At 33.6% G+C, this 19536-nt stretch overlaps 1 protein-coding gene across 4 annotated transcripts in view; it reads right to left on the bottom strand.

Annotated features, from left to right (window-relative positions):
- LOC118386625 (1-phosphatidylinositol 4,5-bisphosphate phosphodiesterase beta-1-like) overlaps positions 1–19536 on the bottom strand; it is a 345345-nt gene that overhangs the window by 97306 nt on the left and 228503 nt on the right. For all 4 annotated transcript variants that reach the window (XR_008140981.1, XM_052523947.1, XM_052523948.1 and 1 more), the window contains exon 10: positions 2732–2878. Coding sequence is in view for 3 of the 4 variants with exons in the window: in XM_052523947.1 (XP_052379907.1) it covers positions 2732–2878 (147 nt within the window). In the remaining variant the exon portion in view is untranslated. The remainder of the gene's footprint in view (positions 1–2731; positions 2879–19536) is intronic.

Raw genomic sequence — 19536 nt, 5'->3', positions numbered from 1 at the left:
ACAGAACAGGTGAGTTCAGGTTGGGGAGACAGAACAGGTGAGTGCAGGTAGAGTAGACAGAACAGGTGAGTGCAGGTAGAGTAGACAGAACAGGTGAGTGCAGGTAGAGTAGACAGAACAGGTGAGTTCAGGTAGAGTAGACAGAACAGGTGAGTTCAGGTAGAGTAGACAGAACAGGTGAGTTCAGGTTGGGTAGACAGAACAGGTGAGTTCAGGTAGAGTAGACAGAACAGGTGAGTTCAGGTAGAGTAGACAGAACAGGTGAGTACAGGTAGAGTAGACAGAACAGGTGAGTGCAGGTAGAGTAGACAGAACAGGTGAGTGCAGGTTGGGTAGACAGAACAGGTGAGTTCAGGTTGGGTAGACAGAACAGGTGAGTTCAGGTTGGGTAGACAGAACAGGTGAGTTCAGGTAGAGTAGACAGAACAGGTGAGTGCAGGTAGAGTAGACAGAACAGGTGAGTGCAGGTAGGGTAGACAGAACAGGTGAGTGCAGGTAGAATAGACAGAACAGGTGAGTTCAGGTAGAGTAGACAGAACAGGTGAGTTCAGGTTGGGTAGACAGAACAGGTGAGTTCAGGTTGGGGAGACAGAACAGGTGAGTGCAGGTAGGTAGACAGAACAGGTGAGTGCAGGTAGGTAGACAGAACAGGTGAGTGCAGGTAGGGTAGACAGAACAGGTGAGTGCAGGTTGGGTAGACAGAACAGGTGAGTTCAGGTTGGGTAGACAGAACAGGTGAGTGCTGGTTGGGTAGACAGAACAGGTGAGTGCAGGTTGGGTAGACAGAACAGGTGAGTGCTGGTAGGGTAGACAGAACAGGTGAGTGCTGGTAGGGTAGACAGAACAGGTGAGTGCAGGTTGGGTAGACAGAACAGGTGAGTGCAGGTTGGGTAGACAGAACAGGTGAGTGCAGGTTGGGTAGACAGAACAGGTGAGTGCAGGTTGGGTAGACAGAACAGGTGAGTGCAGGTTGGGTAGACAGAACAGGTGAGTGCAGGTTGGGTAGACAGAACAGGTGAGTGCAGGTTGGGTAGACAGAACAGGTGAGTGCAGGTTGGGTAGACAGAACAGGTGAGTGCAGGTTGGGTAGACAGAACAGGTGAGTGCAGGTTGGGTAGACAGAACAGGTGAGTTCAGGTTGGGTAGACAGAACAGGTGAGTTCAGGTTGGGGAGACAGAACAGGTGAGTTCAGGTTGGGTAGACAGAACAGGTGAGTTCAGGTTGGGTAGACAGAACAGGTGAGTTCAGGTTGGGAGACAGAACAGGTGAGTTCAGGTTGGGTAGACAGAACAGGTGAGTTCAGGTTGGGGAGACAGAACAGGTGAGTTCAGGTTGGGTAGACAGAACAGGTGAGTTCAGGTTGGGGAGACAGAACAGGTGAGTTCAGGTTGGGTAGACAGAACAGGTGAGTTCAGGTTGGGTAGACAGAACAGGTGAGTTCAGGTTGGGTAGACAGAACAGGTGAGTTCAGGTTGGGTAGACAGAACAGGTGAGTGCAGGTTGGGTAGACAGAACAGGTGAGTTCAGGTTGGGTAGACAGAACAGGTGAGTGCAGGTTGGGTAGACAGAACAGGTGAGTTCAGGTTGGGGAGACAGAACAGGTGAGTTCAGGTTGGGTAGACAGAACAGGTGAGTGCAGGTTGGGGAGACAGAACAGGTGAGTTCAGGTTGGGTAGACAGAACAGGTGAGTGCAGGTTGGGAGACAGAACAGGTGAGTGCAGGTTGGGTAGACAGAACAGGTGAGTGCAGGTTGGGTAGACAGAACAGGTGAGTGCAGGTTGGGTAGACAGAACAGGTGAGTGCAGGTTGGGTAGACAGAACAGGTGAGTGCAGGTTGGGTAGACAGAACAGGTGAGTTCAGGTTGGGTAGACAGAACAGGTGAGTGCAGGTTGGGTAGACAGAACAGGTGAGTGCAGGTTGGGTAGACAGAACAGGTGAGTGCAGGTTGGGGAGACAGAACAGGTGAGTTCAGGTTGGGGAGACAGAACAGGTGAGTGCAGGTTGGGTAGACAGAACAGGTGAGTTCAGGTTGGGGAGACAGAACAGGTGAGTTCAGGTTGGGTAGACAGAACAAGTGTTTGTTGTTGCAGCCCTGTTCCACCCCTTTATGTAAATGTTGTCATATATGCAAATAGACCCAGAGTATTTAAGAAAATGAGGCGCATACCATTTTCATTATTTTAACGCAAAATATAATATAAATACCTGATACAATTACAAAATGTATATATGACTGCATTCTAAAAATATTTAAAAAACAGGGACATTTTACAATACATGTAAAACCTGAATCCCCAAAATGTTTTATGTACTATAATTCATTGAATACGTGATGGATACAAAATGAATCAACACGTTTGGAGTATCTTCATCTATTATCCAAGTGTTGCATTTATTAGAACTGTTTTTAGAACTGTTTTGATGACCATTTCTATTTTCATTATTTGACATTCCCCTTGTGGGAGAAATTCAATTCACTTGAGAGATTTTCACACACTCCCCCTCCCCGGAATAGATTTGAATAGATTATTGCTGCTATAGGCTAGTTAGCCTGAATTCCAGTCTGAATAAATTTTGAGGGTGCTGTTTGGATAAGCACCTAAGGTGCACAGGACAGAAAGGAACCCCACTGCAAGAATTTTGAAAGGGTCAAACAACCATATATGATCATGTGTTACTTATTAGTTATCACAGTACAAAAAATAAAGACATTAAAGAATAGGCCTACCTGTGAGGTATGTGTTGTGGGAGGAGTTGATGAAGTAATGAGGCAGTGGTAGGGTCATGTCTTCACTCTGGTCCAGCTTCTCTGGGGGGATGATGCTGTTTTCTTCACTACTCAGGTACTTGGCAAAGCCGTCTACCGAGATCTGACCTGTGGGAACACACACAAACACACAACATGTTACAGAAGGCAGCTGGTTGGACTGTAGTGGGGCTGTCCCCAACTCAAAAATATCTTGACCAACCAAATGTTGTCTGTTTTAAAAGTGTATTTTTCCATATATGCACACCCTATGTGTTTTAATAAAATCAACAATATGTATTGAGCTTGTCTGATGCTTTAAGTTGACGGTTTTATGAAATAAACAAATGCCTCAAGAGGGCGCCAGAGATCTAGATAACCAGAAGAAAAAAACCTGGCCCAACTATTCTCCTCCCGCTCCTGTTGGCTTTCGAAGATTCTGCCATTCCTCTCCTGAAGTTGCCGGTAATAGGCTACATGAGGAGTCAGCAACTTTTCTCCTATGGAATGACAATTTATCTTACCAATTCTACCGATCTGTGTGCCAGTTATTGTTTTCACATGCACATTTCCGTGAAACAGTTTCATTTAATTTATAATAAGGTCTTCATATCTCAAAATCATTGTCATGTGGTTAATCAAAATTCTATTAAAATCTAAATGAAAATGACACAAACCTAAAAAGTAACTTCTATTGCCATTGTCAACTATGTTGAAACAGCCTACATAAAGCCAATAAATAAAAACATTGCAGCCTGCAGGTAGAACATATCCTGATGAAAATAAATATCCTATGAATCACATTGGCTACGCATGGCCTGTCTGCAACGAATTTGAAACATTGTATCAACTATTAACTTGGTTACAGCCCAAAGCTTTTGCTAGCGAACTTGCAACATTGTATAAAATATTCTGGGCCCTCTGTTTCCTGGACCAGTGAGCTCGGGACAGACACAGCTGGAGGCTATTTGCACAAGGGATAAGAAGCAGTGCTTGACTTGGGCAGGAGGTCACCAGAGCCGAGTACCAGCACCTCAAATGTTCTACTGCTTGAGCTCCTGTTCCTCTTATAGAATCAATAGTATTGTGGATCTGCTCCTGTTCCTGCACCTAAATATAAACAGTACCAGCACCCAAAATGAGCACCATACCCTATTTCAGTCCAAGTCAAGTACTGATAAGAAGTAATCAGATAGGCCATTTTATGACGTTTCCATTAGATCAGAGCATAACATTCTTTCCCTTTCATGCTGAGTGGTAATCGAAAGGGAGAGAACTGGAATGATTTTAAAAATACATTAAGGAACTATTGCAATTCTCAATGGATGTAAAAACAAACCTTGTTTGCTTGCTCGAGGTGAAGAAAACATTACTTTGAAAAGCTCCACAGGTCATTAGTGGTGGTGCGTTAAGCCAATCAGAAATACTATCAGATCTCCAAATGGGAGCATTTATATGCCTACATTTACGCGCAGGTTGGGTAGCCTGTAGGCCTACTTCTATGTATAATCAGGTCAGGTAGCCATAGGCCTACTTCTATGTATAATCAGGTCAGGTAGCCTGTAGGCCTACTTCTATGTATAATCAGGTCAGGTAGCCTATAGGCCTACTTCTATGTATAATCAGGTCAGGTAGCCTAAAGACCTACTTCTATGTATAATCAGGTCAGGTAGCCTATAGGCCTACTTCTATGTATAATCAGGTCAGGTAGCCTATAGGCCTACTTCTATGTATAATCAGGTCAGGTAGCCTAAAGACCTACTTCTATGTATAATCAGGTCAGGTAGCCTATAGGCCTACTTCTATGTATAATCAGGTCAGGTAGCCTAAAGACCTACTTCTATGTATAATCAGGTCAGGTAGCGATAGGCCTACTTCTATGTATAATCAGGTCGGGTAGCCTATAGACCTACTTCTATGTATAATCAGGTCAGGTAGCCTAAAGACCTACTTCTATGTATAATCAGGTCAGGTAGCCTAAAGACCTACTTCTATGTATAATCAGGTCAGGTAGCCTATAGGCCTACTTCTATGTATAATCAGGTCAGGTAGCCATAGGCCTACTTCTATGTATAATCAGGTCAGGTAGCCTATAGGCCTACTTCTATGTATAATCAGGTCAGGTAGCCTATAGGCCTACTTCTATGTATAATCAGGTCAGGTAGCCTATAGGCCTACTTCTATGTATAATCAGGTCAGGTAGCCTATAGGCCTACTTCTATGTATAATCAGGTCAGGTAGCCTATAGGCCTACTTCTATGTATAATCAGGTCAGGTAGCCTATAGGCCTACTTCTATGTATAATCAGGCCAGGTAGCCTATAGGCCTACTTCTATGTATAATCAGGTCAGGTAGCCATAGGCCTACTTCTATGTATAATCAGGTCAGGTAGCCATAGGCCTACTTCTATGTATAATCAGGTCAGGTAGCCTATAGGCCTACTTCTATGTATAATCAGGCCAGGTAGCCTATAGGCCTACTTCTATGTATAATCAGGTCAGGTAGCCATAGGCCTACTTCTATGTATAATCAGGTCAGGTAGCCTATAGGCCTACTTCTATGTATAATCAGGTCAGGTAGCCATAGGCCTACTTCTATGTATAATCAGGCCAGGTAGCCTATAGGCCTACTTCTATGTATAATCAGGTCAGGTAGCCATAGGCCTACTTCTATGTATAATCAGGTCAGGTAGCCTATAGGCCTACTTCTATGCCTGCTCGTCCTTACTCAACATTGACAGGAGAACTCCAAACAAAAGACAATGACTAAATTGACAAAATTCGCAAATGGAATGAAATAAACCAAAACTTGTTTCTCACAAGTGTAGCATAGGTTGTGTGCTCTGCAAACAATGTGTCCACTCCAACAATGAGAACGGGAAGATAATATTGAATGCATTAACAGAAAGTATCGTAACCAAAGTAACAAACATTGTGGATGAGAAATTACAGGAATTAACGATAAATGTACGACTGGTGATATATGTCATGGGGAATTGATATACACTAACAATCAAACAATTCACACAATGAAGTTATGAAACAATGAATGTGCACAAATTGGTGGGAGAGAGCGCATTCTGGAGAGAGAAGTGCATTGTGCATCTGGGTGCATGGTCAATCCGACGTCTGCATTGGCCATGCAGCATTTACTGTGATACTGCCTCGGCAGACGTCAGGGCATTCATTCTTCTTGTGCTTCGCAGAGTAGTGCAGAGCTGTTGTCAAAGAAGTGAGTTTGTGTTTTCTACAGGATGTACCGCCCCCACCTACCGTCAACCAATCATGTCAATGCGGTGCTATCCTCTGCATTGTTACAAAATTGGGAGGTACATGGCGATGTGGTACGGAGCTGGATTTGGCCTCTGGAGGCTCACACCCTCCATCTGGAGCCTACCACCACATTTCTGGATCAAGCATAAATTGGCTTTCAGTCTAGGCCTCCGTGATGGATTAGTTCACTAAGATGGGCGCAAATATATACATTTGTTACTGCTCAACTAAAACAATGTCTATTTGTTACTGCTCAACTAAAACAATTTCTATTTCTTACTGCTCAACTAAAACAATGTCTATTTGTTACTGCTCAACTAAAACAATCTCTATTTGTTACTGCTCAACTAAAACAATCTCTATTTGTTACTGCTCAACTAAAACAATGTCTATTTGTTACTGCTAAACTAAATCAATCTCTATTTGTTACTGCTAAACTAAAACAATGTCTATTTGTTACTGCTCAACTAAAACAATCTCTATTTGTTAGTGCTAAACTAAAACAATCTCTATTTGTTAGTGCTAAACTAAAACAATCTCTATTTGTTACTGCTAAAATAAAACAATCTCTATTTGTTACTGTTTGACTAAAATAATCTCTATTTGTTACTGTTTGACTAAAACAATCTCTATTTGTTACTGTTTGACTAAAACAATCTCTATTTGTTACTCTTTGACTAAAACAATCTCTATTTGTTACTGCTCAACTAAAACAATCTCTATTTGTTACTGCTCAACTAAAACAATCTCTATTTGTTCGTGCTCAACTAAGACAATCTCCATTTGTTACTGTTTGACTAAAACAATCTCTATTTGTTACTTTGACTAAAACAATCTCTATTTGTTAGTGCTCAACTAAAACAATCTCTATTTGTTACTGCTCAACTAAAACAATCTCTATTTGTTACTGTTTGACTAAAACAATCTCTATTTGTTACTGCTCAACTAAAACAATCTCTATTTGTTACTGTTTGACTAAAACAATTGATTTGATTTGATTTGACTAAAACAATCTCTATTTGTTAGTGCTCAACTAAAACAATCTCTATTTGTTAGTGCTCAACTAAAACAATCTCTATTTGTTACTGTTTGACTAAAACAATTGATTTGATTTGATTTGACTAAAACAATCTCTATTTGTTACTGCTCAACTAAAACAATCTCTATTTGTTAGTGCTCAACTAAAATAATCTCTATTTGTTACTGCTAAACTAAAACAATCTCTATTTGTTAGTGCTAAACTAAAATAATCTCTATTTGTTACTGCTAAACTAAAACAATCTCTATTTGTTAGTGCTAAACTAAAACAATCTCTATTTGTTACTGCTAAACTAAAACAATCTCTATTTGTTACTGCTCAACTAAAACTATCTCTATTTGTTACTGCTCAACTAAAACAATCTCTATTTGTTACTGCTCAACTAAAACAATCTGTATTTGTTACTGCTCAACTAAGACAATCTCTATTTGTTACCGTTTGTCTAAAACAATCTCTATTTGTTACTGTTTAACTAAAACTATCTCTATTTGTTACTGCTCAACTAAAACAATCTCTATTTGTTACTGCTCAACTAAAACAATCTGTATTTGTTACTGCTCAACTAAGACAATCTCTATTTGTTACCGTTTGTCTAAAACAATCTCTATTTGTTACGGTTTGACTAAAACAATCTCTATTTGTTACTGCTCAACTAAAACAATCTCTATTTGTTACTGCTCAATGAAGACAATCTCTATTTGTTACTGCTCAACGAAGACAATCTCTATTTGTTACTGCTCAACTAAAACAATCTATATTTGTTACTGTTTGACTAAAACAATCTCTATTTGTTACTGTTTGACTAAAACAATCTCTATTTGTTACTGTTTGACTAAAACAATCTCTATTTGTTACTGCTCAACTAAAACAATCTCTATTTGTTCGTGCTCAACTAAAACAATCTCTATTTGTTACTGCTAAACTAAAACAATCTCTATTTGTTACTGCTCAACTAAAACTATCTCTATTTGTTACTGCTCAACTAAAACAATCTCTATTTGTTACTGCTCAACTAAAACAATCTGTATTTGTTACTGCTCAACTAAGACAATCTCTATTTGTTACCGTTTGTCTAAAACAATCTCTATTTGTTACGGTTTGACTAAAACAATCTCTATTTGTTACTGCTCAACTAAAACAATCTCTATTTGTTACTGCTCAACTAAAACAATCTCTATTTGTTACTGCTCAACTAAAACAATCTCTATTTGTTACTGTTTGACTAAACCAATCTCTATTTGTTAGTGCTCAACTAAAATAATCTCTATTTGTTACTGCTCAACTAAAACAATCTCTATTTGTTACTGCTCAACGAAGACAATCTCTATTTGTTACTGCTCAACGAAGACAATCTCCATTTGTTACTGCTCAACTAAAACAATCTATATTTGTTACTGTTTGACTAAAACAATCTCTATTTGTTACTGTTTGATTAAAACAATCTCTATTTGTTACTGTTTGACTAAAACAATCTCTATTTGTTACTGCTCAACTAAAACAATCTCTATTTGTTACTGCTCAACTAAAACTATCTCTATTTGTTCGTGCTCAACTAAAACAATCTCTATTTGTTACTGCTAAACTAAAACAAACTCTATTTGTTACTGATCAACTAAAACTATCTCTATTTGTTACTGCTCAACTAAAACAATCTCTATTTGTTACTGCTCAACTAAAACAATCTGTATTTGTTACTGCTCAACTAAGACAATCTCTATTTGTTACCGTTTGTCTAAAACAATCTCTATTTGTTACGGTTTGACTAAAACAATCTCTATTTGTTACTGCTCAACTAAAACAATCTCTATTTGTTACTGCTCAACTAAAACAATCTCTATTTGTTACTGCTCAACTAAAACAATCTCTATTTGTTACTGTTTGACTAAACCAATCTCTATTTGTTAGTGCTCAACTAAAATAATCTCTATTTGTTACTGCTCAACTAAAACAATCTCTATTTGTTACTGCTCAACGAAGACAATCTCTATTTGTTACTGCTCAACGAAGACAATCTCTATTTGTTACTGCTCAACTAAAACAATCTATATTTGTTACTGTTTGACTAAAACAATCTCTATTTGTTACTGTTTGACTAAAACAATCTCTATTTGTTACTGTTTGACTAAAACAATCTCTATTTGTTACTGCTCAACTAAAACAATCTCTATTTGTTCGTGCTCAACTAAAACAATCTCTATTTGTTACTGCTAAACTAAAACAATCTCTATTTGTTACTGCTCAACTAAAACAATCTCTATTTGTTACTGCTCAACTAAAACAATCTCTATTTGTTACTGCTCAACTAAAACAATCTGTATTTGTTACTGCTCAACTAAGACAATCTCTATTTGTTACCGTTTGTCTAAAACAATCTCTATTTGTTACGGTTTGACTAAAACAATCTCTATTTGTTACTGCTCAACTAAAACAATCTCTATTTGTTACTGCTCAACTAAAACAATCTCTATTTGTTACTGCTCAACTAAAACAATCTCTATTTGTTACTGTTTGACTAAACCAATCTCTATTTGTTAGTGCTCAACTAAAATAATCTCTATTTGTTACTGCTCAACTAAAACAACCTCTATTTGTTACTGCTCAACGAAGACAATCTCTATTTGTTACTGCTCAACTAAGACAATCTCTATTTGTTACTGCTCAACTAAAACAATCTATATTTGTTACTGTTTGACTAAAACAATCTCTATTTGTTACTGTTTGACTAAAACAATCTCTATTTGTTACTGTTTGACTAAAACAATCTCTATTTGTTACTGCTCAACTAAAACAATCTCTATTTGTTACTGTTTGACTAAAACAATTGATTTGATTTGATTTGACTAAAACAATCTCTATTTGTTAGTGCTCAACTAAAACAATCTCTATTTGTTAGTGCTCAACTAAAACAATCTCTATTTGTTACTGTTTGACTAAAACAATTGATTTGATTTGATTTGACTAAAACAATCTCTATTTGTTACTGCTCAACTAAAACAATCTCTATTTGTTAGTGCTCAACTAAAATAATCTCTATTTGTTACTGCTAAACTAAAACAATCTCTATTTGTTAGTGCTAAACTAAAACAATCTCTATTTGTTACTGCTAAACTAAAACAATCTCTATTTGTTACTGCTAAACTAAAACAATCTCTATTTGTTAGTGCTCAACTAAAACTATCTCTATTTGTTAGTGCTCAACTAAAACAATCTCTATTTGTTACTGCTAAACTAAAACAATCTCTATTTGTTACTGCTCAACTAAAACTATCTCTATTTGTTACTGCTCAACTAAAACAATCTCTATTTGTTACTGCTCAACTAAAACAATCTGTATTTGTTACTGCTCAACTAAGACAATCTCTATTTGTTACCGTTTGTCTAAAACAATCTCTATTTGTTACGGTTTGACTAAAACAATCTCTATTTGTTACTGCTCAACTAAAACAATCTCTATTTGTTACTGCTCAACTAAAACAATCTCTATTTGTTACTGCTCAACTAAAACAATCTCTATTTGTTACTGTTTGACTAAAACAATCTCTATTTGTTACTGTTTGACTAAAACAATCTCTATTTGTTACTGCTCAACTAAAACAATCTCTATTTGTTACTGTTTGACTAAAACAATTGATTTGATTTGATTTGACTAAAACAATCTCTATTTGTTACTGCTCAACTAAAACAATCTCTATTTGTTAGTGCTCAACTAAAATAATCTCTATTTGTTACTGCTAAACTAAAACAATCTCTATTTGTTAGTGCTAAACTAAAACAATCTCTATTTGTTACTGCTAAACTAAAACAATCTCTATTTGTTACTGCTCAACTAAAACTATCTCTATTTGTTACTGCTCAACTAAAACAATCTATATTTGTTACTGTTTGACTAAAACAATCTCTATTTGTCACTGTTTGACTAAAACAATCTCTATTTGTTACTGTTTGACTAAAACAATCTCTATTTGTTACTGCTCAACTAAAACAATCTCTATTTGTTCGTGCTCAACTAAAACAATCTCTATTTGTTACTGCTAAACTAAAACAATCTCTATTTGTTACTGCTCAACTAAAACAATCTCTATTTGTTACTGCTCAACTAAAACAATCTCTATTTGTTACTGCTCAACTAAAACAATCTGTATTTGTTACTGCTCAACTAAGACAATCTCTATTTGTTACCGTTTGTCTAAAACAATCTCTATTTGTTACGGTTTGACTAAAACAATCTCTATTTGTTACTGCTCAACTAAAACAATCTCTATTTGTTACTGCTCAACTAAAACAATCTCTATTTGTTACTGCTCAACTAAAACAATCTCTATTTGTTACTGTTTGACTAAACCAATCTCTATTTGTTAGTGCTCAACTAAAATAATCTCTATTTGTTACTGCTCAACTAAAACAATCTCTATTTGTTAGTGCTCAACTAAAACAATCTCTATTTGTTACTGCTCAACGAAGACAATCTCTATTTGTTACTGCTCAACTAAAACAATCTATATTTGTTACTGTTTGACTAAAACAATCTCTATTTGTTACTGTTTGACTAAAACAATCTCTATTTGTTACTGTTTGACTAAAACAATCTCTATTTGTTACTGCTCAACTAAAACAATCTCTATTTGTTACTGTTTGACTAAAACAATTGATTTGATTTGATTTGACTAAAACAATCTCTATTTGTTACTGCTCAACTAAAACAATCTCTATTTGTTAGTGCTCAACTAAAACAATCTCTATTTGTTACTGTTTGACTAAAACAATTGATTTGATTTGATTTGACTAAAACAATCTCTATTTGTTACTGCTCAACTAAAACAATCTCTATTTGTTAGTGCTCAACTAAAATAATCTCTATTTGTTACTGCTAAACTAAAACAATCTCTATTTGTTAGTGCTAAACTAAAACAATCTCTATTTGTTACTGCTAAACTAAAACAATCTCTATTTGTTACTGCTAAACTAAAACAATCTCTATTTGTTAGTGCTCAACTAAAACTATCTCTATTTGTTAGTGCTCAACTAAAACAATCTCTATTTGTTACTGCTAAACTAAAACAATCTCTATTTGTTACTGCTCAACTAAAACTATCTCTATTTGTTACTGCTCAACTAAAACAATCTCTATTTGTTACTGCTCAACTAAAACAATCTGTATTTGTTACTGCTCAACTAAGACAATCTCTATTTGTTACCGTTTGTCTAAAACAATCTCTATTTGTTACGGTTTGACTAAAACAATCTCTATTTGTTACTGCTCAACTAAAACAATCTCTATTTGTTACTGCTCAACTAAAACAATCTCTATTTGTTACTGCTCAACTAAAACAATCTCTATTTGTTACTGTTTGACTAAAACAATTTATTTGATTTGACTAAAACAATCTCTATTTGTTAGTGCTCAACTAAAACAATCTCTATTTGTTAGTGCTCAACTAAAACAATCTCTATTTGTTACTGTTTGACTAAAACAATTGATTTGATTTGATTTGACTAAAACAATCTCTATTTGTTACTGCTCAACTAAAACAATCTCTATTTGTTAGTGCTCAACTAAAATAATCTCTATTTGTTACTGCTAAACTAAAACAATCTCTATTTGTTAGTGCTAAACTAAAACAATCTCTATTTGTTACTGCTAAACTAAAACAATCTCTATTTGTTACTGCTAAACTAAAACAATCTCTATTTGTTAGTGCTCAACTAAAACTATCTCTATTTGTTAGTGCTCAACTAAAACAATCTCTATTTGTTACTGCTAAACTAAAACAATCTCTATTTGTTACTGCTCAACTAAAACTATCTCTATTTGTTACTGCTCAACTAAAACAATCTCTATTTGTTACTGCTCAACTAAAACAATCTGTATTTGTTACTGCTCAACTAAGACAATCTCTATTTGTTACCGTTTGTCTAAAACAATCTCTATTTGTTACGGTTTGACTAAAACAATCTCTATTTGTTACTGCTCAACTAAAACAATCTCTATTTGTTACTGCTCAACTAAAACAATCTCTATTTGTTACTGCTCAACTAAAACAATCTCTATTTGTTACTGTTTGACTAAACCAATCTCTATTTGTTAGTGCTCAACTAAAATAATCTCTATTTGTTACTGCTCAACTAAAACAATCTCTATTTGTTACTGCTCAACGAAGACAATCTCTATTTGTTACTGCTCAACTAAAACAATCTATATTTGTTACTGTTTGACTAAAACAATCTCTATTTGTTACTGTTTGATTAAAACAATCTCTATTTGTTACTGTTTGACTAAAACAATCTCTATTTGTTACTGCTCAACTAAAACAATCTATATTTGTTACTGTTTGACTAAAACAATCTCTATTTGTTACTGTTTGACTAAAACAATCTCTATTTGTTACTGTTTGACTAAAACAATCTCTATTTGTTACTGCTCAACTAAAACAATCTCTATTTGTTACTGTTTGACTAAAACAATTGATTTGATTTGATTTGACTAAAACAATCTCAATTTGTTAGTGCTCAACTAAAACAATCTCTATTTGTTAGTGCTCAACTAAAACAATCTCTATTTGTTACTGTTTGACTAAAACAATTGATTTGATTTGATTTGACTAAAACAATCTCTATTTGTTACTGCTCAACTAAAACAATCTCTATTTGTTAGTGCTCAACTAAAATAATCTCTATTTGTTACTGCTAAACTAAAACAATCTCTATTTGTTAGTGCTAAACTAAAACAATCTCTATTTGTTACTGCTAAACTAAAACAATCTCTATTTGTTACTGCTAAACTAAAACAATCTCTATTTGTTAGTGCTCAACTAAAACTATCTCTATTTGTTAGTGCTCAACTAAAACAATCTCTATTTGTTACTGCTAAACTAAAACAATCTCTATTTGTTACTGCTCAACTAAAACTATCTCTATTTGTTACTGCTCAACTAAAACAATCTCTATTTGTTACTGCTCAACTAAAACAATCTGTATTTGTTACTGCTCAACTAAGACAATCTCTATTTGTTACCGTTTGTCTAAAACAATCTCTATTTGTTACGGTTTGACTAAAACAATCTCTATTTGTTACTGCTCAACTAAAACAATCTCTATTTGTTACTGCTCAACTAAAATAATCTCTATTTGTTACTACTCAACTAAAACAATCTCTATTTGTTACTGTTTGACTAAAACAATTGATTTGATTTGACTAAAACAATCTCTATTTGTTACTGCTCAACTAAAACAATCTCTATTTGTTACTGCTCAACTAAAACAATCTCTATTTGTTACTGCTCAACTAAAACAATCTCTATTTGTTACTGCTCAACTAAAACAATCTCTATTTGTTACTGCTCAACTAAGACAATCTCTATTTGTTACCGTTTGTCTAAAACAATCTCTATTTGTTACGGTTTGACTAAAACAATCTCTATTTGTTACTGCTCAACTAAAACAATCTCTATTTGTTACTGCTCAACTAAAACAATCTCTATTTGTTAGTGCTCAACTAAAATAATCTCTATTTGTTACTGTTTGACTAAAACAATTTATTTGATTTGACTAAAACAATCTCTATTTGTTAGTGCTCAACTAAAACAATCTCTATTTGTTACTGCTAAACTAAAACAATCTCTATTTGTTACTGCTCAACTAAAACTATCTCTATTTGTTACTGCTCAACTAAAACAATCTATATTTGTTACTGTTTGACTAAAACAATCTCTATTTGTCACTGTTTGACTAAAACAATCTCTATTTGTTACTGTTTGACTAAAACAATCTCTATTTGTTACTGCTCAACTAAAACAATCTCTATTTGTTCGTGCTCAACTAAAACAATCTCTATTTGTTACTGCTAAACTAAAACAATCTCTATTTGTTACTGCTCAACTAAAACAATCTCTATTTGTTACTGCTCAACTAAAACAATCTCTATTTGTTACTGCTCAACTAAAACAATCTGTATTTGTTACTGCTCAACTAAGACAATCTCTATTTGTTACCGTTTGTCTAAAACAATCTCTATTTGTTACGGTTTGACTAAAACAATCTCTATTTGTTACTGCTCAACTAAAACAATCTCTATTTGTTACTGCTCAACTAAAACAATCTCTATTTGTTACTGCTCAACTAAAACAATCTCTATTTGTTACTGTTTGACTAAAACAATCTCTATTTGTTAGTGCTCAACTAAAATAATCTCTATTTGTTACTGCTCAACTAAAACAATCTCTATTTGTTACTGCTCAACGAAGACAATCTCTATTTGTTACTGCTCAACGAAGACAATCTCTATTTGTTACTGCTCAACTAAAACAATCTATATTTGTTACTGTTTGACTAAAACAATCTCTATTTGTTACTGTTTGACTAAAACAATCTCTATTTGTTACTGTTTGACTAAAACAATCTCTATTTGTTACTGCTCAACTAAAACAATCTCTATTTGTTACTGTTTGACTAAAACAATTGATTTGATTTGATTTGACTAAAACAATCTCTATTTGTTAGTGCTCAACTAAAACAATCTCTATTTGTTAGTGCTCAACTAAAACAATCTCTATTTGTTACTGTTTGACTAAAACAATTGATTTGATTTGATTTGACTAAAACAATCTCTATTTGTTACTGCTCAACTAAAACAATCTCTATTTGTTAGTGCTCAACTAAAATAATCTCTATTTGTTACTGCTAAACTAAAACAATCTCTATTTGTTAGTGCTAAACTAAAACAATCTCTATTTGTTACTGCTAAACTAAAACAATCTCTATTTGTTACTGCTAAACTAAAACAATCTCTATTTGTTAGTGCTCAACTAAAACTATCTCTATTTGTTAGTGCTCAACTAAAACAATCTCTATTTGTTACTGCTAAACTAAAACAATCTCTATTTGTTACTGCTCAACTAAAACTATCTCTATTTGTTACTGCTCAACTAAAACAATCTCTATTTGTTACTGCTCAACTAAAACAATCTGTATTTGTTACTGCTCAACTAAGACAATCTCTATTTGTTACCGTTTGTCTAAAACAATCTCTATTTGTTACGGTTTGACTAAAACAATCTCTATTTGTTACTGCTCAACTAAAACAATCTCTATTTGTTACTGCTCAACTAAAACAATCTCTATTTGTTACTGCTCAACTAAAACAATCTCTATTTGTTACTGTTTGACTAAAACAATTTATTTGATTTGACTAAAACAATCTCTATTTGTTAGTGCTCAACTAAAACAATCTCTATTTGTTAGTGCTCAACTAAAACAATCTCTATTTGTTACTGTTTGACTAAAACAATTGATTTGATTTGATTTGACTAAAACAATCTCTATTTGTTACTGCTCAACTAAAACAATCTCTATTTGTTAGTGCTCAACTAAAATAATCTCTATTTGTTACTGCTAAACTAAAACAATCTCTATTTGTTAGTGCTAAACTAAAACAATCTCTATTTGTTACTGCTAAACTAAAACAATCTCTATTTGTTACTGCTAAACTAAAACAATCTCTATTTGTTAGTGCTCAACTAAAACTATCTCTATTTGTTAGTGCTCAACTAAAACAATCTCTATTTGTTACTGCTAAACTAAAACAATCTCTATTTGTTACTGCTCAACTAAAACTATCTCTATTTGTTACTGCTCAACTAAAACAATCTCTATTTGTTACTGCTCAACTAAAACAATCTGTATTTGTTACTGCTCAACTAAGACAATCTCTATTTGTTACCGTTTGTCTAAAACAATCTCTATTTGTTACGGTTTGACTAAAACAATCTCTATTTGTTACTGCTCAACTAAAACAATCTCTATTTGTTACTGCTCAACTAAAACAATCTCTATTTGTTACTGCTCAACTAAAACAATCTCTATTTGTTACTGTTTGACTAAACCAATCTCTATTTGTTAGTGCTCAACTAAAATAATCTCTATTTGTTACTGCTCAACTAAAACAATCTCTATTTGTTACTGCTCAACGAAGACAATCTCTATTTGTTACTGCTCAACTAAAACAATCTATATTTGTTACTGTTTGACTAAAACAATCTCTATTTGTTACTGTTTGATTAAAACAATCTCTATTTGTTACTGTTTGACTAAAACAATCTCTATTTGTTACTGCTCAACTAAAACAATCTATATTTGTTACTGTTTGACTAAAACAATCTCTATTTGTTACTGTTTGACTAAAACAATCTCTATTTGTTACTGTTTGACTAAAACAATCTCTATTTGTTACTGCTCAACTAAAACAATCTCTATTTGTTACTGTTTGACTAAAACAATTGATTTGATTTGATTTGACTAAAACAATCTCTATTTGTTAGTGCTCAACTAAAACAATCTCTATTTGTTAGTGCTCAACTAAAACAATCTCTATTTGTTACTGTTTGACTAAAACAATTGATTTGATTTGATTTGACTAAAACAATCTCTATTTGTTACTGCTCAACTAAAACAATCTCTATTTGTTAGTGCTCAACTAAAATAATCTCTATTTATTACTGCTAAACTAAAACAATCTCTATTTGTTAGTGCTAAACTAAAACAATCTCTATTTGTTACTGCTAAACTAAAACAATCTCTATTTGTTACTGCTAAACTAAAACAATCTCTATTTGTTAGTGCTCAACTAAAACTATCTCTATTTGTTAGTGCTCAACTAAAACAATCTCTATTTGTTACTGCTAAACTAAAACAATCTCTATTTGTTACTGCTCAACTAAAACTATCTCTATTTGTTACTGCTCAACTAAAACAATCTCTATTTGTTACTGCTCAACTAAAACAATCTGTATTTGTTACTGCTCAACTAAGACAATCTCTATTTGTTACCGTTTGTCTAAAACAATCTCTATTTGTTACGGTTTGACTAAAACAATCTCTATTTGTTACTGCTCAACTAAAACAATCTCTATTTGTTACTGCTCAACTAAAACAATCTCTATTTGTTACTGCTCAACTAAAACAATCTCTATTTGTTACTGTTTGACTAAAACAATTTATTTGATTTGACTAAAACAATCTCTATTTGTTAGTGCTCAACTAAAACAATCTCTATTTGTTAGTGCTCAACTAAAACAATCTCTATTTGTTACTGTTTGACTAAAACAATTGATTTGATTTGATTTGACTAAAACAATCTCTATTTGTTACTGCTCAACTAAAACAATCTCTATTTGTTAGTGCTCAACTAAAATAATCTCTATTTGTTACTGCTAAACTAAAACAATCTCTATTTGTTAGTGCTAAACTAAAACAATCTCTATTTGTTACTGCTAAACTAAAACAATCTCTATTTGTTACTGCTAAACTAAAACAATCTCTATTTGTTAGTGCTCAACTAAAACTATCTCTATTTGTTAGTGCTCAACTAAAACAATCTCTATTTGTTACTGCTAAACTAAAACAATCTCTATTTGTTACTGCTCAACTAAAACTATCTCTATTTGTTACTGCTCAACTAAAACAATCTCTATTTGTTACTGCTCAACTAAAACAATCTGTATTTGTTACTGCTCAACTAAGACAATCTCTATTTGTTACCGTTTGTCTAAAACAATCTCTATTTGTTACGGTTTGACTAAAACAATCTCTATTTGTTACTGCTCAACTAAAACAATCTCTATTTGTTACTGCTCAACTAAAACAATCTCTATTTGTTACTGCTCAACTAAAACAATCTCTATTTGTTACTGTTTGACTAAACCAATCTCTATTTGTTAGTGCTCAACTAAAACAATCTCTATTTGTTACTGCTCAACTAAAACAATCTCTATTTGTTACTGCTCAACGAAGACAATCTCTATTTGTTACTGCTCAACTAAAACAATCTATATTTGTTACTGTTTGACTAAAACAATCTCTATTTGTTACTGTTTGACTAAAACAATCTCTATTTGTTACTGTTTGACTAAAACAATCTCTATTTGTTACTGCTCAACTAAAACAATCTCTATTTGTTCGTGCTCAACTAAAACAATCTCTATTTGTTACTGCTAAACTAAAACAATCTCTATTTGTTACTGCTCAACTAAAACTATCTCTATTTGTTACTGCTCAACTAAAACAATCTGTATTTGTTACTGCTCAACTAAGACAATCTCTATTTGTTACCGTTTGTCTAAAACAATCTCTATTTGTTACGGTTTGACTAAAACAATCTCTATTTGTTACTGCTCAACTAAAACAATCTCTATTTGTTACTGCTCAACTAAAACAATCTCTATTTGTTACTGCTCAACTAAAACAATCTCTATTTGTTACTGTTTGACTAAACCAATCTCTATTTGTTAGTGCTCAACTAAAATAATCTCTATTTGTTACTGCTCAACTAAAACAATCTCTATTTGTTACTGCTCAACGAAGACAATCTCTATTTGTTACTGCTCAACTAAAACAATCTATATTTGTTACTGTTTGACTAAAACAATCTCTATTTGTTACTGTTTGATTAAAACAATCTCTATTTGTTACTGTTTGACTAAAAC

Source organism: Oncorhynchus keta, chromosome 8, assembly GCF_023373465.1.
Source record: "Oncorhynchus keta strain PuntledgeMale-10-30-2019 chromosome 8, Oket_V2, whole genome shotgun sequence".
Taxonomy (NCBI): Eukaryota; Metazoa; Chordata; class Actinopteri; order Salmoniformes; family Salmonidae; genus Oncorhynchus; species Oncorhynchus keta.
This window is presented reverse-complemented; position numbering and strand designations above follow the sequence as displayed.